This window comes from Puma concolor, chromosome D2 (assembly GCF_028749965.1).
Source record: "Puma concolor isolate L17-30 chromosome D2, mPumCon1.1.hap2, whole genome shotgun sequence".
Classification (NCBI taxonomy): Eukaryota; Metazoa; Chordata; class Mammalia; order Carnivora; family Felidae; genus Puma; species Puma concolor.
In genome coordinates this window covers 12,041,895-12,068,188 of record NC_141677.1, presented here as the reverse complement: position 1 = coordinate 12,068,188, position 26,294 = coordinate 12,041,895, and the positions used below count along the sequence as shown (strand labels likewise).

Here is a 26,294-nt window from a genome sequence, read left to right as displayed (position 1 = left end):
TCCTGGCAAAAGTGTCGGGATCCTGGGAAGCAGTCTTCCAAAGGAGTGTTCATGGTAATCCCGCCGGATGGTGCCGAGTTTCTATTTCCCTCCTGCTGCGATGGGAAAATTCGGTTTGTTAGCAGTGTTTAACCCCAGCAGCCCACTTCAGGCACCACCGGGATCAAAGGACAGATACTTCTCAGCAATTACATCCTTCCTTTTCTCCCCTGGTCCTTTGTTTATCCTCCTCAGACCCTTAGACTGCCGGTGTATCACCGTTTTAACTAGCTTTCATTCTCACCTGCTGTCATTTTCCGAGTGATCATAAATGCAAATTATTAGTGGCCTTTCAGCTTGTCAGTAACTTAAGAGAAGGGGGTATATCACTTCATGCTTAGAAATTCACTACCATTTTCACTTCGACCATGTGGATTTCCTTGAAAGCTGGATAACAAATCAAAATATACATTGGTGGGGAGTCGGTCCCAGATTGACAGTCCATTTCTCTGGTGAATAGCTTCATTAGATTTGAGCTTATTCAAAAGAGAGTTACATTTTTAAGCCAAACCCAAGTCTTTGCTGATTTTCCATTTCACCCTGTCAGGTTTTTGTTTTCCATTTGAAAGCTCCATCCAGCATTTGTCTGCTAATGTCCGGTCCCCGAATTTCCTGGTAACGTCCCATTTTTGTGGAAACATGACTCGTGCTGACTCTAAGTTTCCGACCTGTGTGTGGCATCATTGGGGTGATCGCCAGTGGCCACGGTGGGAGGGACATCGAAGTTTTCATTCATGCCACTGTGCGCTGGGGTGCCGTCTTATTTTCTCCTCTCGGTCGGGAGTTACTGTGTTCGTAGTCTGTAATTTGAGGAACGTTGGGTGAACCCGTGCCAGTTGTTAGGTGCTTCTGTTTTTTTGGTGTTGTTGTTTTGGGTTTTGGTTTGGGTTTTGGTTTTTAACGGGGGGCAGTCTGCTGGTGTTTCCAGCAGCGTTTCTGTGCTTTGGGAGCAGCTGTTGGAATGGATTCGTCGCACGATCCCCTGGCTGGAGAACCGGACCCCTGAGCAGACCATGCGCGCCATGCAGCAGAAGCTGGAGGACTTCCGGGACTATCGGCGCAAGCACAAGCCGCCCAAGGTGCAGGAGAAGTGCCAGCTGGAGATCAACTTCAACACGCTGCAGACCAAGCTTCGGATCAGCAACCGGCCCGCCTTCATGCCCTCCGAGGGCAAGATGGTGTCGGTGAGCGCCGGGCCGGGTTCCCCCTCTTGTTCAGGGAGCCTGTTCTCTGATGGGCCGCCCACAAGGCCGCCCTGACTTCTCCGGTCCTTGCAGCTACCAGACACAACTTTGGCCCTGTAACCCCTTCCTTCCGGATGTCTCCGACCCACCCGCATGCAGGTCTCTACCCCTCCCTGCTCCAGGTGCAGGGCCTTGCCAAGAGCAGCCTCGACCGCTCTCCTCCCCTCCCTGCCCTCCTGCGACCTGGCCCCGTCTTCCCAGGCCTCCTAGCATCTACATCTCGTTCCCTCTCTTCCCCGTTCTTTCGACCCAGGCACCTTCCCGGAGCTGGTGCTACATGCGTATCCCTCCCTGCACCTTGGCTTCCCGGCTCTGCTGAGTCACTCACACCAGCACACGGGGGACTGGAAAATCCCAGATGCCACCGCCTTCGCCGCCTCCCTGTAGCTCAGGCCTGCCCTCGGCTCCCCTCGCAGCAGGCAATCCAGAGGGAGCTGTCAGTGGCAGCCCTTCTCACCTCCTCGCTGCTTCTTTACTCCTTCTGCCCTTCACCACACGGCCACCCGGCGTGTCCCCTCCTGAGACCGTTCCTGTGCAGCTCAGTGGCGTCCGTGGTGACATTCCGGTTGTCACTTTTATTTTCATACTCTCTGCTGCTTTGACCCCATTAACCACACCTCCTCCTTGACACTCTTTACGCCCTGTTTCCTTCCCACTCCATCCAGGGCTCGGCTCAGAGCTTGGCCGCCTCCTGCCCCCTGCCCCGGGGTCCATGGGAGGACGTCTCTCGGGGGTGGGGCTGACCCTCTTCTCCACCTCCGTACTCCCACGCGATCTCCCCCTTAGCACCTGAACGCCGTTGCCTCCCAAGCTGTCCATCTCGAGCTTCGATTCCTCCCCGACATCCAGGTTCACGTACCCACATGGACGTCTCAGAGCATTTTCAAAGCTGACCTGTCCCCGAGCCCCTCTGTGGCGTGCTGTCTCAGCAGATGGCATCACGACCCCCTGAGTTACTGATGCCCCAAACCCAGGCCTCATCCTGGACTCTTCCTGTCTGTCACCTTCTCTCAGGCAGCTGTTCAGCAGTCCCACCGGCTCTGCATCCAGGTTCCAGATTGTATCTTGTCCGTGCCCTGGCCTGCACCTGCACAGCCATGCTGTCTGCTAAGCCACCTCTCTCCCTTCTAGGGCCCCCCGTGGTCCTCCTCTCCCTGGCCCCTAACAATCACTTTCGGCACAGCAGCTGCTGGGCTCTTTTCAGAATGTAAACCAGGATGTGTCTCTACTTAAAACCCTCCAGTGACTTCCTAGAATATTTCAACTAAGGTCCAGATTATGTTATATATATTACTATCTGGACTAAGGTCCAGATTACATTATATATAATATATAAGATCCCATGTGATCTGACTCTCTTCCCACCCAGCTGATCCCCACTCCATGTTGTGTCACGTGCCCTTGGTGCTGTTCCCTGCACACAGGGCCATCCCCGCTTCAGGCATCAGTGCTGACTCCCACCTCTTCATGTGACTGGCTTTTTCTGTCATTGAGATCTTGGCTAAAATGCCACCTCCTTGGATGTGTCTTCTCCAAGTGACCTACCTGAAGGAACACCGCCTCCCCCCCCCCCCCGGCTAGTCTCTCAGCATCACTCGACCCCATTTTGTTTTTTACCTCACAGCCGATCACTTGTTTAATTATAGTTGTCCCTTGCACAACACAAGTTTGAACCAAACAGATCACATGGATTTTTTTTTCCAATAAATACAGGACAGTACTGTAAATGTAGTTTCTTTTATCTTTTTTTTTCTTTTTTTTTTAATGTTTATTTTTGAGAGAGAGAAAGAGAGCACACACAAGTGGGGGAGGGAAGAGAGAGCAGGAGACACAAAATCTGAAGGAGGCTCCAAGCTCTGAGCTGTCGACACCGAGCCCTACATGGGGCTTGAACTCACGAACCGCGAGATCTTTACCTGAGCCAAAGTCGGAAGCCTAACCGACTGAGCCACCCAGGTGTCCCTCCTTTTGATGTTCTTATAACATTTTCTTTAGTGTGCTCTATGGTAAGAATATAGTATATAACCCACATGACATACAAAATATGTGTTAATCAGCTGTTGATGTTACCAATAGGCCTTCGGTCAACAGTAGGCTATTGATGGTTAAGTTTCGGGGAAGTCGAAGTTTGTACGTTGGTTTTCACCTGTGCAGGAGGTTGGTGCTCCTGTGTTGTTGTTCAAGGGTTAACTGCACTCACTTATTCTTTCCTTCCCGACAATCATGAAAGCTACTTGGGGCAGGGAACTTCACAGGTGTCGCTTACTCTTGTACAGAAGTTTCTCCCTAGTGCCTGGCATGTGGGTGTTGTCCAGGAAATGATTGTTGGTGGCTGGCTGGCTGATTGAGCACAGTCACTGAGTAGTAGTCAATTTGAATTGAGTCACCCCGCGGCTTCATGTTTTTCTAGCCAGTAAATTCAAGCCCTGTAAACCTCTGTCCACATCTGGATGAGTGTCGGGCATTTACTGGCTGATACGAACAACCATATGGGTTGTAAAAGGCCCTGGTGAGAACGAAGACGTTTAAAAGCCAAAGCAGTTGAACAGTTAGTTACTTGGCGATAGGGAGGGCGGGTAGCAAGGAGAAGAAAACGCTGTCGGACTCGTAGCAGAGGGGATTTTGTAGAGGAGCCCAGAACGTAACCTGCGTTTTCATCCTCGAATGCCCCCAGGATATCGCCGGTGCCTGGCAGAGGCTGGAGCAGGCGGAGAAGGGCTACGAGGAATGGCTACTCAACGAGATTCGGAGGCTGGAACGCGTGGAGCACCTGGCGGAGAAGTTCAAGCAGAAGGCTTCGACGCATGAAACGTGGGCTTACGGCAAGTACACTAGCCTGGGGTTGGGTTTGTCAGCACCCGGACAGGGCCACACTGTGCGGTCTCTGCTAACCCTGTCCCTAATGCCAGTGACCCTGTGGGCAGGTGTCCTCACCTCGCCCCACCCTGCTGTCCCAGTACTAAATTTCTTCGGGAGGTGGGCGTGAAGGCGTATTTTCTAGTTGAGCAGATAATGTACTTTTTCACAAAATGGCACTCAAAAATGCATTCTTCCCACGCTTCCTTATGTAAGTCCTGGCCTCCTTCTGTCTTCCCCCACTTTCTTTCTGTTTGATCCATAAGTATCTGTTTATTCCCTGTCGGTCAGACAGCCCTGGCCCAGATACTGGCTCCTGCCACAAAGCAACATAATTTCCCATTTAGAAGATCTGCTTGGAAGGAGGAATGCCAGGGATCGGTTTCTGTAGTCTTAGCTTCCTGATTTCACTGGATTCATCTATTTTCAGCCCTTGCAAATCTTTCCCCAGCCGTGACACCATGATCATAATTTTGCTGAGGTAGAGGAACAAAACCTTCTCCCCATAATCTATTTGGAGAAAGGTCAGGGAGGTTCCCCTCACCCTTTGGTTCCTTTTGCTTTAGTGTTGTTTGATGGTTGATGTCGCACAGCCCGATGATTGGAGGCGTGGGCCTGGAGGCAGGGAGGTGGGAGTCCCCCCTCAGACACTTCCCAGCTGTGCGCTTTGGATGAGCTCCCGACCTATCAGTGCCTCAGTGTCTTCTTCAAAGTGGAAGGGCAATGATGCCTCCAACACAGGCCTTTGATTTAATGACAATTTAATGAGTCCACATTATAAAGTATTTAAATCGGTATCTGGCGCCTAGTAAGTGCTATGTTGTCACCGTTAAATATATGAACATTTGCTTTCCATTTGTAGCTGTATAGAATTAAATTTGTTAAAAAGTTTTTGTCTTATTTATTTATTTTGAGAGAGACAGAGACAGCGTGAGTGGAGAAGGGGCAGAGAGAGAGGGAGAGAGAATCCCAAGCAGGCTCTGTGCTGTCGGCACAGAGCCCGATGTGGGGGGCTCGAACTCATGACACTGCAAGATCATGACCTGAGCTGAAACCAAGAGTCGGATGCTTAATTGACTGAGCCACCCAGGCGCCCCTGGAATTAAATTCTTAAAGGTCATCAACTGGGGAATAAATGTGGGTCCCATTATAACCGCAGCAGTTGCTTGACTTAAGAAATACTTGTGGGGAAATAGGTGGAGGTTCAAAGAGAAAAGCTTCTCATACTATTAGGAAGGAAACCACAGGTTATATTTAACCAGAGAAAATGAGGCTCTTAAGCATAAAGAAGTGGGGTCAAGGTTAAACCCGAGGGTGGGCCAGTAGAGTACAAGTGTGTCCAACTATCCCAGGTAACTCTTGAGCACTAATCATCGCTAACTTAGCCGAGCATCACGATGCACAATCAGTTACTTGTTACTCAGGGTTATGGAGAATGTGGACCTGTTAGTGTGGACTCCACATGCTTCCCCCTCTCTATGTGTAGACATGAGCTTTTAGAACACAGAGGGGCTCGGGCAGCAGCATTAGCACAGCTACAGTCTGGAAACCGATTGAAACAGCACCTCTGTGTCTTCGGTCCCGTCATTCTCGGTCCTTCTCTTGGTTCTTTGGAGCCATAAGGATCGCCGAGAACTTTGCAGGTGCAAGGAAGCCGATGCGTGACATCAGAGTAGTCATATCCCCTTATGCAACCTTTGCAGGCAAAGAGCAGATCTTGCTGCAGAAGGACTATGAGTCGGCCACGCTGACCGAGGTCCGGGCCATGCTGCGGAAACACGAGGCGTTCGAGAGCGACCTGGCGGCGCACCAGGACCGGGTGGAGCAGATAGCGGCCATCGCGCAGGAGCTCAAGTACGTGCTGTGCGTGCTGTGCGTAGGCGCGCTGCTCGCGTGCAGCGGTGCAGCTCCGCCGGGGCCAGGGGCGCGCTGGGAGGATTCCACCAATAGCTTCCCCCGGGGGTTCCTTCCTTGTGCTCAGTTTAGGGGCAACAAAGCTGGAGGCCTCTGTGTTTTTAAACAGATAAACAGGCTTCCCCTGGGGTTCCCTGGCTGCGCCGGATCCCGGTGCCCTCCCGGCCCCTTCCGCAGGCGGCTCTGCTTCTCAGAGGAGGGAAGTGAGTGGGGGGCGCGGCACGTCCAGACACCGAGACAAAACAAATCCCTGCCTTACCTCCCTGCCTTACCTCGGAGGAGGAGACATGATGGCCCCGCTTTTTCTTTGTCGACACATAAGTGCTTTCTCATTTCCATGCTTTCTGTTTTATGGGAGGGACCCAGCCTGATTTAAGTCTCGAGGCCCACGTGCTCCCGGGTGCAGCGTCTGTCTGTGGCCGCCCTCTGGGGGAGACCCCTTCCTGTAGTCTTTCTAAGCCTTTTTTGGTTTTTAATTTTTTTTTTTAAGTTTATTTCCAGAGAGACAGAGACAGTGTGAGTGGGTGAGGGGCAGAGAGAGGGGGAGAAAGAGAGAGAATCCCAAGCGGGCTCCACACTGTCAGCACAGAGCCCCATAGGGGGCTTGAACTCATTGACCATGAGATCATGACCTGAGCTGAAGTCAAGAGTCAGACACTTAACGACTGAGCCACCCAGGTGCCACGAGGGGGGAGGGTCTTTAAAGAAGTCTTGGAAAGGGGCACTTCTGTGGCTCCGTGAGTTGAGCCTCCAACTCTTGATTTCGGGTCAGGTCATGATCTCGCGGTTTGTGAGTTGGAGCCCCGAGTCGGGCCTCTACGCTGCCAGTACAGAGCCTGCTTGGGATTCTCGCTCTGTCCTCTCTCTGCCCCTCCCCACTCACGTGTTCTCTCTCTCTCTCTCTCAAGAATAAACTTGAAAAACAAAAAAGTGAATACACTAACTCTCTTGATTAATAAAATATTTCATTCCCTACTCCGGTCCCACTGATACAGCTGCAGAAGTTTGAGTGCCTAAAATCACATAATGATAACTGTCACAAAACAATTTTTAAAAACATATAATAAACATTTACTACGTTACATTTTTATGACTTCCGTGTTCCTCACAACTCGTTAATTACCAGAGACGGCCTCTTTTAAGAGTATCCTGTTTTTTTAGCCTTGGTAAATAAACTCTTAATTATTTGTGATCTTCATAATCCAATTTTTATGCTGTATTTGTGGTCTTGATGTGATCTTCTCATGGTTCTTGAAGATTGGGTGTATGGCTGCTTGTTAACAATTACAATTAAAATAAGTGAAAGGAACTCAAGCTATGTAGTGCCCTTTAACCACTCCTGTGAGTCATTTGGAATGCTTTTAAGTGTTGCCCATAACATTTAAGTAGTAATTTTGTATCATTATTCCTGGTATCCCCAGTGACTGTTTCTTCACATGGTCAAAAGAGGCAGCACGTATAAAATTTAAATCTGCATTCTTCTTTTTTTTGTTAATTTTTTTTTAAAGTTTACTTTTGAGAGAGAGAGAGAAGAGTGCAAGTGGGAAGGGGCAGAGAGAAAGGGAGACAGAGGATCCAAAGCAGGCTCCGCACTGACATTGGAGAACCCGATGCAGGGCTTGAACTCATGAACCACGAGATCATAACCTGAGCCCAAGTGAGACACTTAACAGACTGAACCATCCAGGTGCCCTCGTGTTCATTTTAAAGTATTGCTTCTTTGTCCTTTTTACCTTTCCTAAAATAATAAAGTGTTTGTGCAGCTCTCAAAGTGTGTACAGTTATGCAAACCCCTCACTCCTTGAGAGCAGGTATGTATGGAACTCTTACGAATGAATTAGGAAAAGGAGAAATGTATATACCCCTAAAGGTAATTATGGAGAAGTGAACATTGGTGTCTCCATCATGGGGTCTGTAGGATTCAATGTTTCGGTTTTTGTTCTGGAAACCTTTATTCTCTTTAATATTTGCACTTTGAAGAGCCATAGCCTTTTCACTTTGTATTCAAGGCTGTGCAAATTGGTGGTGCATTTTGGGGTTTTTTGGGTTATAGCAAAGAATACAAGAAGTTAAGTCTGTCTCAGACTGGTGACGTGTATGTGTATGTAAAAGGCTGCTTGTAAGAGCTGGACAAGCTTTACCCACTGAAAAGAACCCTCAGATCACAACCACATGCATTCAGTGGCAGAGGCAATAACATTCAATAAGGACAAGTTAATATTATTTAAGAGGAAAAGAAAAGCACAGGGTGAACAACCATTGCCTTAAGTTAAGGTCAAAGAAGAAATAAACAAGCTTAAGTCTCAGGGAAATGAATTTGGCTGGAGGGGAGGAATTTTCCTTAAAGCTGTCTTATCTTGGACTGTTCATGACAGAGGAGTCCGCTAAAGGTGTCTTTAAACCTCTGTGAATCAAATTTTTATCTTAACTGAAAGGGTGATTACATTTTATACATCATTCCAACTTTTTATCCCCAGCAATACTAGGTTAACCTTCTAGTTTGAAATTTGTTTTAATGCTAAGTTCAGGGGCGCCTGGGTGGCTCAGTTGTTCAAGTGTCCAGCTTTGGCTCAGGTCATGATCTTGCGGTTCATGGGTTCAAGCTCCGTGTTGGGCTCTGTGCTGACAGCTCAGAGCCTGGAGCCTACTTCTGATTCTGTGTCTCCCTCTCTCTCTGCCCCTCTGCTCACACACTGTCTCCCCCTCCTCTGTCTCCCCCTCCTCTGCTCATACACACTATCTCTCTCTCTCTCTCTTTCTCTCAAAAAACCAAAAAACATTAATCCTAAATTCAAATTACTTCACCTTACAAAGGAGAGGGGGTTGGCGAGGAAGAATAGTTATTTAGCAAGAAGCCATTTTGTTCTTACTGTCACACGGGTGGCATTAGACAAGTCAGAACTTTTGTCTGGAAGAGGAAGGGCTGTGTTCTGCTAGTTTTTCAAAGTCCTTGCAATGCTAGATAAAGTCACAGCGCCCCTTCTGGACTTGGTGCTCCATCCCAGCAGCAAAGCCTGTGCCCTTTGAGGGGAGCCAAGGACACAATGGGGTGCAAGCTGATACCTCCCTCCCCCTTGACTCACTTTGGTGTTCCAGTCACCGTGGCTTCAGGCGGCCCACAGGACTGGCCTCCAGGTCAGATGGTTGGCTTCACTTACAGGTACATCGCCACTTAAAAATAATACTCTGGGGGCCTGGCCAAGAAAACCAAGGGAGAATGGAGTTAGCTTGGGGCACTGGGAAGACAGCATTTCTGTCTATTCAGAAAACTGTTTGACCAGCAAGAGTTTTACTAATTTTTCTTGTAGTCCATCAAAGAGTAATGATCCTGTTTGCAGTGGTGGCAGTTAATAAAACCCCAAAATACCCTGCCATTTTTCTATCAGATCTTTGATATTTAAAAAAAAAAAAAAAATCTGTTTATTTTGAGCCCATGTCCATTTTCCTCATAGCCTCAGGGAAAGTTAATCATTGTTTTCACTTCTAACAGTGAACTGGACTACCATGATGCCGTGAATGTCAATGATCGGTGCCAGAAAATCTGTGACCAGTGGGACAGATTGGGAACGCTTACTCAGAAGAGGAGAGAAGCCTTGGAGGTGAAGCCTGTTGACAGGAAATCTTTTCTTAGAAGCTCTTAAGATCCTGTTTTTGTTTTTCCGTGGCGTGATGTGTGTAAAACACAACAGGTTGTCTCATGAAAGGAGCCACCACAGAGAATATGAAAAATAGGAGAAAGTGGGAAATGTACAGTTGGCGGCTTTGTACGGTATTTATCCGTATAGCAGTGAAGCGTGCTTTTTTTTTCCCCCCGGGGAGGCATACTTTCTATTTCCAGTGAAGCATTGGTTGTTTTTGTTTTTTGTTTTTTCAGTGAAGCATACTTTTGAAGTAAAAAGAAAAATCCAGGGGTAATACGATTATGGTATAAACCCATTTTGTATCAGGGAGTGATTATAGTGAATTTCCAAAGGGCCTTCTCTAAAGAGCAAATTGAGCTGTGATGGAGTCAGGGAATCAGGAAGAACTTCACTTGCAGGTGGGCAAAGGGAAAATGGCAACAAATGTTGGAGGATAGAGGGAAACGAAACAGATGCAGGATGAACTTGGCCTTATTCAAATAGAAGACTTGGATAAGCAACAGGAAGTGGCTGGTAGGCGGCTGTGCCCCGTTGTCTCTCCCCACGGAAGACGCACACGTACGCTGCAAAGGAAGGAAGCGGTGACCAGTTTTCTGAGTCTGATGAAACTTTTATTTTATTATTATTATTTTTTAACATTTTTTAATGTTTATTTTTGACCGACAGAGCATGAGTGAGGGAGGGGCAGAGAGAGAGGGAGACACAGAACCCGAAGCAGGCTCCAGGCTCTGAGCTGCCAGCACAGAGCCCGATGCGGGGCTCGAACCCACGCACTGTGAGATCATGACCTGAGCCAAAGTCAGACGCTCAACCGACTGAGCCACCCAGGCGCCCCTGATGAAAATTTTATAATATGTGATATCAAGCTTCCTAGATGCCAAATGGCTGTTAGCATATCCATCTAAAGAAAGGAAGGTTGAGGGAAGAAGCATCAGGCAAACAGAGACCCCTCCAAGATTTTAGGGCAGGAGGAAAAAATGAATAACTATGGGACATGTCTAGAGAGGGCATGCTTGTCTTCCCTGTCTGCCCCCATCATCTCTGTCAGATGAAACAGTTACAGTGTTCTCTGTGGCTCGAAGCCAGGTGCTTCCCCATGCCCAGAAGGGCAAAGAAGATCTCTGTATTAAATCCCGAATGAAGATTTGAGGACATTAAATTGTAGTTCTTCTCTCGTCTTCACTTAGGCAGGTGACTTCTGGGAAAGGCGTGCATCTTCTCTGCACACCGTTGTGTATAAAATGAGGAAGATGCCCTGAATGTTCTGGTTAACATCGTTAGGGAATCAGATCTAACCTTAAAGGTACTGCTTTAGCTGAAAGCAAGTTACTATATCCCCCATGCGGATTCTCAGTTTTCAAAAAAAGTAGCACTTAGCAGAGCATTCTTTCAAAACAAGGCTGCGCTGGCTGTTATTCAATCCTTTTTTGATTCGGAAGGCACTTCAGAGACCTGCAGGGCTCAGTCTCCTCCTTGGACGTTGGCTAATCTTTGGGGCGCACGAGCTAGTGGTGAGAGCGTGTTGCGATGAACACGATGTCAGAGGAGAGTTTATTGTCCTGGAATGCATGTTTGTGTCTTCGGGGAACAGTTTTTTTATCAATCTACGATAACACTCCTATTTCACTGATCTCCAGAGAACTGAGAAATTGCTAGAAACCATCGATCAGCTTCACCTGGAGTTTGCCAAGAGAGCTGCCCCTTTCAACAATTGGATGGAAGGAGCTATGGAGGATCTGCAGGACATGTTTATTGTGCACAGCATCGAGGAGATCCAGGTAACCGAACCCCCTCTCCCCCTCTCCCCCGGACTCCTGCTGTACTAGAAATTAACTGCAATTTTAAAAACTTAGAATTCTTTTTTGTTTCGTTTCTTCTTCTTTCTTCTTTTGTTTTTTGTTGTTTGGTTTTGTTTGTTTTTGTTTATTTTTTTCCCCTGAGGAAAATGTAGCTAGGAAGCCAAAATTACCCCTTGATCTTTAGCTTAAAAATGGGTATACTGCTATTGGCTGCAGCTAAATTCATATCAATCAGACAGTGGTGAATACATCTAAAAGGGCCTGTTTTTAAAACATACTGTGGAATCATCGAGCAAAATAGACCTATACGCTCTTGGGAGGTATCCACGGAAAGTTGTGAGTTTATTGGCTGCTGCGTTAAGTACTTTCTTAATTTTTTTTAACATTTATGTATTTTTGAGAGAGAGAGAGAGAGAGAGAAAGAGTGTGAGCCGGAGAGGGGCAGAGAGAGAAGGAGACACAGAATCCGAAGCAGGCTCCAGGCTCTGAGCGGTCAGCACAGAGCCCGACGCAGGGCTCGAACTCACAGACCGCGAGATCATGACCTGAGCTGAAGTCAGACCCTTAACTGATTGAGCCACCCAGTCGCCCCAAGTACTTTGCAAATATATCCACGCGACTGTTTATTAAGATCTGTATACTTTTGCTGGGTCATAAAGCAAAAGAAACCATGAAGCAGCACCTCCTGTCTCCCACAGACCAAAATGTTCTGCTTCTGATTTCTTCTGGAACTTCAAAGTTTGTAAATAAGACTTTTCAGGAGTCACGTGAGGGAGGAGAGTTACTCTCAAATAGCCAGGACCCAGTTTATTGAGAGACCAGTGTACCATGAACTTGATGTGCAATGGAATAGAAAGGGAAATACTTCCAAATTCTTCTTTCTGTAAAATAGTCATCAAAAAGAATCCAAATATAAAGAATGCTACAGGTTGGGATTTGGACCCACCTCTCCCCGCTCAGGAGCGTTCTAGAGTGTTCTATTTGCACCTGGGTGGAGGGGGAAAGAAATTTGTTGAACATTGCGTTTTTTGCATGAGCTCTGAAGCAGAGGTTAGCAACCTGAAATCCTTTATTTTTGGAATAAGTGAGATTTCTAAGTGTCATGGAAGCTCTACCTGATGCATGAAGCAGTTTCTCTGTTTAGTGAAAGGTCACTCTACATTGCAGCACCTGAAGCGACCGTTAGCATGGCAGACAGTGGTTTCCATGGCACCTACAGACACCAGAACCAAGGGGCTGAGGTCTTATACCTTAGGGCCAGAGGAGAGGCTTTTTTTTTTCTTAATTTTGAAAGAGAGACAGTGTGAGTGGGGGAGGGGCAGAGAGAGAGGGAGAGAGAGAATCCCGAGCAGGCTCCACACTGTCAGCGCAGAGCCTGATGCAGGGCTCGAATGCATGAAACCGAGAGATCGTGACCTGAGCTGAAACCAAGAGCTGGGTGCTCAACTGGCTGAGCCACCCAGGCATCCCCATGGAGGTTTTTAAAGACATAGAGGAACAAATTGGTTTTTGCCACCTTTTCTTTTTGAGAGATTATTTCCTGGTGGTCTTTTTTTTTTTTTTTTTTTAATTTTTTTTTTTTTTAATGTTTATTTTTGAGACAGAGAGAGACAGAGCATGAACGGGGGAGGGGCAGAGAGAGAGGGAGACACAGAATCGGAAGCAGGCTCCAGGCTCTGAGCCATCAGCCCAGAGCCCGACACGGGGCTGGAACTCACGGACCGCGAGATCATGACCTGAGCTGAAGTAGGACGCTTAACCCACTGAACCACCCAGGCGCCCCTCCTGGTGGTCTTTAAATAGAAAGACAGCAAATGTTATGTTCTCTTGTTGGACTGCAGAGGTTAGGAAGGGCAGCTAAGTTCTGTTTGTCAGTGGAGGGTAAGACCTGAATAGTAGTTGGGGAAGCAGAAGTGATGGTTCAGCTGGTTAAGCATCCCACTTCAGCTCAGGTCATGATCTCGTGGTTTGTGAGTTCGAGCCCCACTTTGGGCTCTGTGCTGACAGCTCAGAGCCTGGAGCCTGCTTCAGGTTCTGTATCTCCCTTTCTCTCTGCCCCTTTCCCACTCATATTCTGTCTGTCTCTCTCTCAAAAATAAATAGACATTCAATAAAATAAAAAATTGTGAACGCAAACATGATTTTTGTTTAAAAAGAAAATGATGGGTTTTTTTTTTTTTTGAAGACTTTGGATTACTAGCCATCACTTCATCATCCTGGTGTCTTTTTTCCATTTCTGAGGAACTACCGTGCACAAAATAGCATCTTTAAAACATCCAGAATTTGTTTCCCCGCAGAGATTCCTGCAATTAAAAAAGGCATTTGCATGTTTGCAGAAGGGAACGTCGCAGCCTGTAACATTCACGCTGTAATAACATTTTCCCCGCTTTTGTCTCCGGGTTAGAGTCTGATCACTGCCCATGAGCAGTTCAAGGCCACGCTGCCCGAGGCGGATGGTGAGCGGCAATCCATCATGGCCATCCAGAACGAGGTGGAGAAGGTGATCCAGAGCTACAGCATCAGAATCAGTTCCAGCAATCCCTACAGCACTGTGACCGTGGATGAGCTGCGGGCCAAGTGGGACAAGGTAGGTGACTGAGGACCGGCTGTGGGGCAGGGTGGGCACACCTGAAGCCGAGGCTGAGGGAAGAGGTAAAAACTTGGGGGAACCAGAGTGACTGATTTGCATCATGATTGGGGTTTTCCTTTGCCCCGAATGTCACAGATGTGTTTGAAGGTAAACTGAGGCATAGTAAAAATTTAAGAGTTTATTTGAGCCAAAATCGATTCTAATCCTGCAAACATCCCATCCAGCAGCTACAAAGGAGCTCTGGGGAGCTGTACCAAGTGAAAGACTTTTGTGGGCAGAGGGGAGCGGGAACAAGGAAATTATACTAGGCGAAAAAAGCTGGTTGGTTATTGCAAGGTTACTTTCCTTCAGGGGATGGTGGGGGTCTGTCTGTCAGCCGATGACCTCACTAGTGCAGATCAGGTGATTGACCAGTTTAAGATTCCATTCCTGGGCAACCTGAAACTGTAATTGAGTTCTCCAGTTGGTGACATGGGGCTTAGCCTAAGTAACTCCATTTTGGGCTAGTTGTCTTGTTTCTAGCAGATGAAATAAGTTAAACTCTTAAATGCCACTCGGCAGTCTTAGGTTTGTAAGGAAAGAAAGCAGAAATGTTTTTCTTTAAGGAAAATCTTACAAAATGTTGGCAAAATCAGTATAGGCCAGGATGCTAATACCATAAGGGAAACCATTTTTAAAACCCCAGCTGGAAATTGGGTGCACTCGAGCTTGCCTACCGTAAGAGAACTTCATTAAAGAATTTTTAGAATGTGGGGTAGACATTTCCCAAATGTGTGTGAAATTTTAAATGCAGAAAAATTGCTCAGGAAACTAGGGAGGGAAAGTATTCCTGCTAACTTGCAGCCCTTTAGATTTTGGGAAACTGTCCACAGATTTAATTATAGTCCAAATGGGATCCTTTGAGCCTTTTTGTCTTACTCTTAAGAAAGATTTATTTTCACGGTTTAAACGATAGCCCAGCTATCTGTGTGTGCCACTACGTGGCCTCCAAGGAATAATTCCACCAAGTGGATCTGAGGTGGCTTCGTACAAAAACATGCGTACGACAATTGTGTAGTTATCAACAGTGCAAAAGAGGAGAAAAACAGCTATGGAAAGGAGAGCGTTTATCTGGGAGACAGGGACTGACTTCACATTTAGCTGCAGCCTTCTGACAGCCGACACGGAAAGGGAAACATGTTGAGCTAAGTAGTTCCCCTGAAGAGAAGGGAAATCTGTCATTTCTTCAAGTGGGGCAAACATTTCTCCCAGCGCGAAGTTAAAAAGCAAATTGGACACATGGATTTTTGTGAAAGGGACATTATGAATGGTAACGTCTGTGGGAGCAGTTTTGCAGAAGACCCAAAAAAGACTTCTGAGGTAGCTCCTTTGTGGATTCACAGAGAACTCATGTTATATGAGAATGTCTGTGATTTCTACTGTGATCAAGTCACAGTACTGCTAAATACTACTGTGGATTTGCTGCCCACATTCGTAATCGAAGGAAACACTAACTTTCAATTAGAGATAGTGAAAATAAAGATGTCTGCTCTCCCTCAGTCAAGTTCACAAATCCTCTGCAGAGAGCCCCTTGCTGGAGGAATGTCCATGTCCCTAATGCAGATGCACCCAGGTTTTCAGCAGGCACTGGGGGGGCCATCAGGACTAGACTGAGCTCTCCCTTTGGTTCCTGTAGTGGGGGCCCCCACTCCCCCCACCCTCTCTGTTTCCACCCCTCCGCTCTGGACTATTAGCACATATCTCGGTCACTCCTGTTGGAAGAAAGATGGCGTCTTATCCCCGTTGCCCTTGGTCCCTGACAGGTGAAGCAGCTTGTGCCCATCCGGGATCAGTCCCTGCAGGAGGAGCTGGCCCGTCAGCATGCCAATGAGCGTCTGCGTCGCCAGTTTGCTGCACAGGCCAATGCCATCGGGCCGTGGATCCAGAACAAGATGGAGGTAGTGTGGCGCCCTTCACAGAGAGCTTTTCCCCAGCCTCAAAATTAGTCCCTGAGTTGACCCAACGATGACACCTCTTCTGCTCCTGGTTGCTCCACTCAGGGCTGTGAGGGCCCTTCCTGTCATGCTGGGCTTTGCTCTTTTGGGCCCCTGAGCTTTTGTGGCCTGTGGACACTGGTGCAGTGTCGGGGGGCACACTAACAGGGACCAGGCTGTTCTTGCTGCCATCCGTTCATTGTGTCATTAAAAAGGATGATGGGGCTCTTTCTCAGTGTTCAGCTTCTACGGGACCTAGATTTTAAACCATCTATCCCCAAGGAGGACATGTGAAGAGTCACAAAGACTGCATTTTCAAGGGCACCTGGGTGGCTCAGTTGGTTAAGTGTCCAACTCTTGGTTCAGACAGATCACAATTGCACGGTTTCATGAGTTCGAGCCCTGCCTTGGGAGCCTGCTTGGGATTCTCTCTCACTCCCTCTCTACCTGCCCCTTCCAGATTCATGCTACCTCTGTCTCTCTCAAAATAAATAAACTTAAATTTTTTTTTTAAATAAAGCAGATATTTTGCATTTTCAGAACATTTAAGGAAAAGTGATCTTTGAATGACACTGATTTCTGGGTTCATTTTATCCCTGAGAACAGCCAAGAGACATATATTGCCCTTCTTGTGTTTCTCCCAACCTCCCTTATGGTGGTAAATTGTTACCTTCTTTCTTAAAGGGAGAACATATAAAACTGTAAGAAATTCTTTTGACTCTCCAGTGGTCTTACATCTGTCCACAGCTCGTTTCATGAAGAACATCACACCGCCGCCTCCAGAACAGGGCAGCGCTGACCCAGGCAGGCTTCCGTCTTTGGTGGAAGGAGGCTGAGATAACGCTCACCCCTCTTCCTGCTTTGCTCTTTCGGCTCTCGGTTGATTTTTCCCCACCCTGTAGATGAATCATAACCAGAGCTGCTTTCACACTGTGGTCCTGCCCCGTTTCCCACCCCACCTGAAAAAATCCCGTGACTCTGGCTGCAGCTGAATGCCAGCATGGCGTCTGCAGCAGCATCAGGAACTGGGACTCCCACACGGTCGTCATAGAGGCCCACTCACCCGTTTATTCCCTCCGCTTGCCTCCGTCAGGAGATTGCCCGGAGCTCCATCCAGATCACAGGAGCCCTGGAAGACCAGATGAACCAGCTGAAGCAGTATGAGCACAACATCATCAACTACAAGAACAACATCGACAAGCTAGAGGGAGACCATCAGCTCATCCAGGAGGCCCTGGTCTTTGACAACAAGCACACCAATTACACCATGGAGGTACAGCGGCCACACAGGCGGGGGTCGCTGTGGCTTTTAGTTGTGACCATCTCACCTTCTGTTGGGGTGTTTCCCCCCCCCCCCACAGTTGTCTGTGTCTGTTCCTGTGAAGTTCTGCACGGTGGAAGTTAGGGATATTCAAGCCTTCCCCGTCACTATATGTGAAAAAGCTTTGTGAACTAGATGAAGCACTATAAAATTGTTGGTTTCCACCGTCATCACCACCATCACCATCATCATCATCATGACAATGAATCCAGTGCACTGCTTTGAAAGCCAAAACATATGGTTAACATTGCTACCAGTTTGGCTCAATTTCCTGTCCTTGGAGTGAGCAGGTGCAATCCAGGGCCCTTCCTGCTATTTGGTAAATGGAAAGATATTTGTAATGACAAATAGACTCTGTATTGTATGTTTTGCTTACAAAGTGCCAGTCACCACCGTTAGAACCCCCACTCTCACTTCTGAGCACTTCTTACTACAGAGTCTTAGGAAGAGTGAAAAATTAGAATGGAATAATGAAAGTTTGGTAAGCCCTACTTACCTCCCTTTGAGTCTGCTCTCCGGCTATGAAAATGAGGAGGCAAGATTGATGTGCTGATAAGACCCAGGGCTGATCATTTCCTTTTTGCTTTGGTAGCACATTCGTGTTGGGTGGGAGGTGCTGCTGACGACCATCGCCAGAACCATCAATGAAGTGGAGACCCAGATCCTGACGAGAGACGCGAAAGGCATCACCCAGGAGCAGATGAATGAGTTCAGGGCCTCCTTCAACCACTTTGACAGGGTACGTCTACCTCTCCTTGTAGTTACTCGAAAAGCAATACTGGGGACGTTAAAAAGTGCATTTGAAATAATATTCGTGCTATTAGTTTAAGTGTTAATGCCCAATAGATATTACAGGGAAACCAGATAATTAATGCCAAATGAAAACAGCCACCAAAGATGATGTGCTAGGCTCTGATGTTGTTCAAGGTGATTCGAAGTCAAGGTTCACATGTGCCTTTATGCAGACCACCTGACGGATGCCTTTGTAGTTGATGGCAAAGCTAGATGTGTTCCAAGTAAAAGTGTATCCTTGATGAGATGTGGTTGTTGGACTTAGATCTTTTCTAAAGACTCAAAGACAACATTCTGAGATACTTTTCCTAAGTAACTACTTAGATAAAGCGCCTAATGAAAACTTAACCTACCATTTTGACACATAAAACTTAATTTGTTTGCTTGTTTTAATTTTTTTTAATTAATAAAACTGACTCATGACATGTTTTAAGGAAAATGCACCAACAGAATGATGATCATTTGCATGGTACAGGCATATAAAAAGTTAAGTGCTGTTTCTAAAATATTACCTCATATTTTATTTGAATAATAGCGAGTAAAACCAATTATAATTTTTTAAGGTTTATCCATTTATTTAGAGAGAGAAAGTGTGAGTCAGGGAGGAACAGAGAGACAGAGAGAGGGAGAAGGAGAGAGAGTGAATGCATGTGGGGATGGGACAGAGAGAGAAGGAGAGAGAGGGGATCCCAAGCAGGCTCTGTGCTGTCAGCATGGACATTGACAGTGGCTGGAACCCACGAACTGTGAGATCATGACTTGAGTGAAAAGTCTGACGGTTAGCTGACTGAGCCACCCAGGCGCCCCTAAAACCAAGTCTTTATAAGAAAATTCCCAGTTTGCTTATCGTAATGGCTAAAAGAGACTTCTAAGGCCACATTTTGTTTGGTAAAAATCCCGTAAAAAAGGATATCCCAGTACTCTGAACAGGACTCTGTGTATGCTTTACAGTTTTCAGTAGATGGTTCTTAAAAATGCCTCTGGGCTATGCCCCTGTCAAAGAGTTCAGACTGTAGACCTGTGATCGGGGCCTGAGGCATAATAAAGAGTGAAATACAGAGATGAGTACAGAAGTTAGCATGTTGTGAGCGCTGCTTTATTGCGTAGGAACATGTTCCACCGCTGACCCGATCCATACATTCAAGTGCATGTCAGGGATCGCTGTCCCCGCACAAACCCAGCCGGGCTCCTTGGAGGACCTCTCTCCCTCACTGGGGCCACCTCACAGGAAAAAGCACATTTATTTGAATCCAAGATAACGAGATTGTCTTTTGCAACTAAAGTCCAAAGGAGGGCAACACAGGATGTGCCAAGTTTTTTTTCTTTTAAGGTTTATTTGTTTTTGAGAGAGAGAGAGAGAGAGAGAGAGAGAGAGAGAGAGACAGCATGAGCAGGGGAGGGGCAGAGAGAGAGAGAGAGAGGCTCCAGGCTCTGAGCTGTCAGCACACAGCCCGTCGCAGAGCTGGAACTCCCAAACGGCGAGATCGCGACCCGAGCTGAAGTCGGACACCTAACCGACTGAGCCACACAGGCGCCCCAGGACCTGCCAAGTTCAAAAGTTCGTGTAAATGTTAAGAAGTGTATGTCCTGGGGGGAACGACGTTTGCTTGAACTTGGTGGGGAGAGGTGTCAGGAATGTGGACCCACTTGGCTGCGTCCTCTCATTGAATAGTAAGGGTTAGGAATGGCAGAGGACCCAGCGGATGTGCCCTGAGGAATTCTTGCTGGGCTTTCAGAGCACAGACGTAACCTGATCGTGGCTGTGCTTCAGAAAAACGTGCCTGGCTGCAGTGGCTACGATGGACTGCACTGGATGGTAGGGGGCGGGGAGTGGAGGCACAGACCGGAGGCTCTTGGAGAAGGGAGAGGAGAGGAACGGGAGTCCCTGGGCGGGGGCATAGCAGAGGTACACGTGAGGACAAGAGGGCAGAGCTGAGATTCGCTGAGACAGAAATCGGGGAGGACGGAACCACAGGATTGGGGGGCGGAGCAGAGAGAGAGATTACAGATAACCTGGATATTCCGAGCCTGGAGGGCATGAGAAGAGGACTGCCGTGCCAGTGGAGTGAGCGTTATATGAAGAGGTGCCCCGGCCAGCTGGCAACCCAGTTAGGGTTCAGGGCTGAGCCCTGCAGGGGTCCCCACGTGCTGGTGTTTGTGGCAGGACAGCCTGGAGAGCAGGAAGAGGGAAGGGCCCAGACTGTGGGGAAGTAACTGTGTGTGAAGGAGGCAGAGGAAGCAGAGAAAGAGAGCTAAGGAAAGTCAGCCTGAAATAAGTGTCAGCGAGGTAGGAAAGCATTGCACGAGCGGATGTCCCCGGGAGGGCAGGTCAGTGACTGAGCCCCAGGCACAGGCATGAGAACAGACACGTGCAGTCTCCATTCATAGGAAAACAGAACTTGCCATTCGCTTCTGGGACGGGCCATTTCATGGGCAAGTGAAAATATCAAAAAATAACCTTAAAGGTGTTTTCTTATTTTTAAGTTCATACTGATGCTGACTCCTCAATACTTGCAAGAAAATCTTCAGCACGGCACGCACTTCCTATCACACCCAGGGCTTTGTGGGGACACCTGGGTGTCTGTAGAGTTGAGGGCACTGTTTGTCCTGACCCGGCCTTTCCTCGGCTGTGACAGCCCTCGTCCCCTTGGGCCTTCTTGCACGCTGCTCTGGACAGACGCCCACTGCATTTCCGAGCATGGCTGTCTGATGCGTGGGAGGGCCGCTCCATCCTGGCCCACGAGCCGGAGAGTGGTTTGGGGGTCGCTGTGCCATTGTGGGAGTCCTAGGAAACCTGGTGTCTTCCGGGAGCTTCACAAAGAGGACCTGCTGGGGCCATGAGAGCGTGATAATTTCTCTGGACCATTAGTGATCTGTCATCAGTAGGTGGCAGTAGTTAGTTCCTGACCGGGCCATTCGGCACTAGGTGGTTTTTTTCCTGCTGCTTTCTTGCATGTGTAATCTCCTTTAATTTTTGTCTGGTGGTTATCCCCCTTTCCTCTTTTTTTCCTTTTTTTTTTTTTTAAGTTTATTTTGAGACAGAATTAACCGGGGGGGGGGGGGGGGGGTGGACAACAGAGAGAGAGAGGGACAGAGGATCCGAAGCGGGCTGACCAGAGAGAGCCCGACACAGGGCTCAAACTCCCCGAACCAGGAGATCATGACCTGGGCCGGAGTCAGACACTCAGCCAACTGAGCCACCCAGGCATCGCCCTCCTTTTTCATTTTTAAGAAACTATTTTGTAACATTCCCGTGTTAGCCCCATCCCCTGATAACTAGAGTGACCTTTACAGTCTCTTCGGCAGGGCTCAACATGGCCCTTCTCTTACTGGATTCTTATTTGATTTGTCCCTAACGTTCAGCTTCTCTGTTTATTTTCTTTGTTGGCAGAGGAAGAATGGCCTGATGGATCATGAAGATTTCCGAGCCTGCTTGATTTCCATGGGTTATGATTTGGTAAGACAGAAGTGAAAATTTTACTAAGATTTGATATTTTATTGACTTTGGACTTCTAGGAGGTGACTCACTTAAATTATGACGGCACACTTGGGATCAGTGCACTTTCATTGTATAGGATATTTTTGAAGTCTTGCCTGCTGCTATATAAAAAGAATTTCACAGAGCCAGAATATGTGTGTTTATTCAGGAATTGGTCAGGTTTTTATTTTCTAATAAAAGAAGAGAACATGAAGTTTTCTGATGATTTTTTTTTTATTCTTTAAAGTTTTTTTTTTTTTAAGTTTATTTATTTGAGGTGGGGGGGAGGAGTTGAAGGAGAGCATGAGCAGGGGAGGGGCAGAGAGAGAGGGAGATGGGGAATCCCAAGCAGGCTCCACACTGTCAACACAGAGCCCAGCATGGGGCTGGATCTCATGAACCATGAGATGGAGACCTGAGCTGAAATCAAGAGTCGGATGCTTAACCGACTGAGCCACCCAGGCACCCCTTCTGATGATTTAACAGCCATGTTGAGATGTAATTCATATACTGTACAGTTTATCCTTTATGAAGTGTATACACTTGAATGGTATTTAGTAGCCTGATGATTTTCAAAGTGCTTTTCCCACTAATATCTTAGAAGGTAAAAACTTTTTTAGTAATAAATCAGCTAAGAAAATCTTACATTTACAGTATACCCCGGCTTCTCTATTACCCATCAATGTGGATTTTGAACATGAGCTACTTTGGTTCTTCTCAGACCCTTAAAATAAAAATCGTGAGAGCCACGTTCTGAACTGCCTTCCACTTAGCAATGTTACTCTTGTTGATTGATTGGAGTCCGAGAAAAGGCCCATCTCTCTTTCTCTCTGAATTCCTCTTCTGGAAATGTGTTAAGGCCTGAAGGCTACATGGGTCAGAGGGAGGAAGGAATTCTGACCTTCAGCAGCTTCTGGCTTGATGCTACAGCAACTTGTAACATCATTTCATGGCAATAAACTTAAGTCGCTATTTAAATTTTCAGACGCTAAGGAATTTGCATGTCGGGAGGTAGAAAGGCCTCATTGAGGGTTGTGTCTCGTTGAATTACATGTTTCTTTGCAACCTTGCCTCAGGGCGAAGCTGAATTTGCCCGCATCATGACCCTGGTGGATCCCAACGGACAGGGCACCGTCACCTTCCAGTCCTTCATCGACTTCATGACTAGAGAGACGGCGGACACGGACACGGCCGAGCAGGTCATTGCCTCCTTCCGGATCCTGGCTTCTGATAAGGTCTGCAGTGACAGATTTCCTTCTGCTTTTGTGGTAGTCCGTGCATTGATCTGGTAAAACAAGAAACAGCGTTGCCAAGTAAAAATCATTTTGATATTTTGTATCACATCAGCACTGAAATCAAAAAGCAGCAAGTAAACCTAACGATGGCAAACACAGAACGGAGAAAACACAGACATTCTGTTCCTGGCACTTTGTGTGGGCCTCACCGTGAATTTGACAGAAGGAAGCAAGTGCATATTCTGTAGAGTTTTTTTCTGTGCTTCACTGGTTAAATGCCATTTCACATTCTGGGTCAGTAGATGCCCCACAAATCAGATACCGTGGAACCGGGAACCTTTTCTTAAGGATCAGTGACCTCAACTTTGTGCCCAACCACGGGAGCAAAGTTAAATATAGCCATTCGGTCATTTAAAATATTGGCAGGCTTTTCATTACACGTGGGCTAGAAATGAAGTAGGAGTTTAATTGCATGTGCAAGATTTTTGAATCTCATTCCCCAAACAATAACATCTCAGTATGTATAAATTCAATGTGGGACATGATTCTTTTCCTCTGTGTTCTGGCTGAGAGGGAAGAGGAATTTAGGGTGTTAAAACATCAGCATGGCCATGCTTATTACCTTAAAACATCAGATAAGTTAAACTATCCTGAAAACAATAATGCTTATTTTAAAATCCATCCTGTTCTCATGAGAGTGGCGGTGGAGGGAGAGGAGGTAATAAAGCAAAGCTCATCTAATGCACCCACCCCGTAAGAAACCTACTATAAGTTACAGTGTATTTGCTATTTATTTTTTTGACTCTCACCAACCAGTGTGGTTTTTAAAAATTTTTTTTAATGTTTATTTATTTTTGAGAGAGAGAGAGAGTGTGAGCAGGGGAGGGGCAGAGAGAGAGGGACACACAGAATCCGAAGCAGGCTCTAGGCTCCAAGCTGTCAGCATAGAACCCGATGCGGGACTTGAACTCACGAACTGTGAGATCACACCCTGAGCTGAAGTCAGACACTTAACCAACTGAGCCACCCAGCTGCCCCCAGCCAGTCTGTTTTACTAGAATTATGCTGTTTCCTGTTGGACATTTGACATTTACCAAAAAAAAAGAAAAGAAAAGAAAAACAAATCCATTGCTAATGTTAATTTTATTTTGCTTTAGAAAGAGGTTTTCTCCAGTGGCAAAGTTAGCTTTTTAATAAACTGAGTAGGAAAATGACTCCATTTCCTAAAAACACAATCACATACGTTAAAAAAAAGAAAACGTTGATCACGTTAAGTAACCATCCCTATATTCTCATCAGTGTGTGATATAAACCAACTGTCCCTTTATCTTTCCAGTGTGAATCTTAGGCTGTAGTATTTTCCCCTTGCATTATGGCTCATTTTGAGAAATACTGGTGATAGTCCTCCCTCTGCCTTTATGAAGCGTATTACGATTTCCTGCTGGCCACGAGACAAATCACCGTGCACATACGCTCTCAGGAGTGAAACGCAGCCTTCCGTCCATTGTCTCCTACCGCCCCTGTTAGACCCCCCGACTTCGATCCTTTGTTTAAATCCAACAGATGCAGATGATGTGTGAGTATCAACGCCACTGACATTCCTGTGTTTTCTGCCACTGATCTTAACCGACACTTGTGTGTTTTTTTTCCAGCCGTACATCCTGGCAGAAGAGCTCCGTCGAGAGCTGCCACCAGATCAGGCCCAGTACTGCATCAAGAGGATGCCCGCCTACTCCGGGCCGGGCAGCGTGCCCGGCGCCCTGGATTACACCGCGTTCTCCTCCGCCCTGTATGGGGAGAGTGATCTGTGATGCTGGGGCCCTGTAACCACTGATCCCATCAGAACGCAATAAAAGCTGAAGTCACAGTTGGTTTCTTGGAACCTTTGACAAGCTTTATTAAGTTAGGAGAGAGAGAAAGAAACACTTTGCAGCTCAGTGATTGGCAGCCGTGTAACTTGGCTGAAATTAAGTTTCTACAGTGTATGAGGTAGTGTGCTTTGTAAGTAGGTTTCTTTATTTCTGGATTTTTAGGTAAATACAAGGAGATAGCAGGTTTTTCTTGTTTTCTTTGATAAAGCAAATTATTTGTGTAGTATGAAATTAGGAGGCCCCTGGGACAGAAGAAAAGTAAAAAACGGGAAATTACAAAATAACCCAGGATTCAAGATCGGGGGGGGGGGGAACAAAATCACGAATTAGGTAAACATTTGATACTTTAAAAAATATTCTTCATATTTAACGTGTTTACGTGATTATCCCTAGGGGAATATATTTGGGCTATTAGCGTTTTACTTTACTGCTCATCCAAAGATTAGGTATATTTGAATTTAATACTGTCCAGGGAACAAAAACAAACGACCCGAAAGATCTCTAGTACTGAAAACTTTTTAAGTAGAGATTATAGTCAGTTCTTCATTATTTAGGATTATGTAGTCAATTAGTGGGTCTCAATGCCTTACAATCGTCCAAACTAGGGACCTCCTCAGGAAATACGAGAGTCAGTTTAATTGCCAGAGAGGAAGGAAAAAAAGCACTAGATAAAATGAGTTTTTAAGGATTATTTATTGAGTCCAGGTTTCTGTGCTCTTTCTAGAGCTTGTGAGTACAGGTCCTCCATCCGTAAGTGCTCGGTTTTTAAACAAGTGTCTGTGGTAGCAGTTCATAACCGGGGACAGGTCAGAGACTGGAACCCTTCCAGCTCTCCAGGCCGAACTGCCTTATGCCTCTGGTTTTACGACCTGGGAAGAAGGAGTTCGTAGGAAAAAGTAGCAAAGGCCTAACTCTCAACAGGGGCAGAGGTAAGTTCTTGCATTGCAGAAGCTTTACATATCTTCGGGTAAATGCATTCTGCGCAGCAGGTGTTTCCGCGAGCCCGTGGTGTGCATCCACCGCTGGGATTAGATGTTACATCCTAACGGGTTGGGAGTCTGGCACTGTCTGCATCTGAAGCCTCCTCACAGAGGACACCCCATGTGCGCCCAGCACCGCCTTGGTTTTGTCGATGTTCATCCATTTTTCTGCTTGCGCTGCGGTATGCTGTCACTCCCCCTCTGCTCCTTCCGTCTTGTTGATAGCTTCTAGAGAATAAAGCAGGAATTCTTGTATCTCGGTCCTCAACGATCAGGAAATGAGTTATAAACAAGCAACAACAGTTGCAAACAGCAGTTAAAGTGTTACTAGAAAAGCAGTAATGTGCTCATTACCTACAGTCTGTTTCCTCAGATTTTTATAGACTTCCATCAACAGAAACATGGTATTTTCCATTCATAACTGTCTGGTAACTTAACACTTTTACTGCATTGGCCCATTTAGAACCTTCAGCCTTTATAAATTTAATTGGATGGGCTTCGTTTTCGTAGGTAGCTGGTAGTTTGCAAATTCCTGAAATATCTGAGTCCATGAGTTTAATC

General features: G+C 46.7%; 1 protein-coding gene and 1 non-coding gene across 4 annotated transcripts in view; one reads left to right on the top strand and one right to left on the bottom strand.

The window, feature by feature from the left end:
- ACTN2 (actinin alpha 2) overlaps nt 1-24,749 on the top strand; it is a 72,844-nt gene extending 48,095 nt beyond the window's left edge. For 2 of the 3 annotated variants that reach the window (XM_025915083.2, XM_025915084.2), the window contains exons 10-21: nt 993-1,223; nt 3,958-4,105; nt 5,843-5,993; nt 9,544-9,652; nt 11,332-11,472; nt 13,898-14,080; nt 15,886-16,020; nt 17,150-17,329; nt 17,970-18,116; nt 21,561-21,626; nt 22,724-22,882; nt 24,535-24,749. In XM_025915083.2, the coding sequence (XP_025770868.1) occupies nt 993-1,223; nt 3,958-4,105; nt 5,843-5,993; nt 9,544-9,652; nt 11,332-11,472; nt 13,898-14,080; nt 15,886-16,020; nt 17,150-17,329; nt 17,970-18,116; nt 21,561-21,626; nt 22,724-22,882; nt 24,535-24,693 (1,809 nt within the window). In that variant the 3' untranslated portion in view covers nt 24,694-24,749. Of the gene's footprint in view, nt 1-992; nt 1,224-3,957; nt 4,130-5,842; nt 5,994-9,543; nt 9,653-11,331; nt 11,473-13,897; nt 14,081-15,885; nt 16,021-17,149; nt 17,330-17,969; nt 18,117-21,560; nt 21,627-22,723; nt 22,883-24,534 lie in introns of all 3 variants that reach the window. The other variant, XM_086679592.1, reaches the window with a different exon arrangement.
- On the bottom strand, nt 10,440-10,524 carry TRNAQ-UUG (transfer RNA glutamine (anticodon UUG)). The gene has a single exon. It is a non-coding gene; the product is annotated as a tRNA-Gln (tRNA).
- Nucleotides 24,750-26,294: the final 1,545 nt, after the last annotated feature.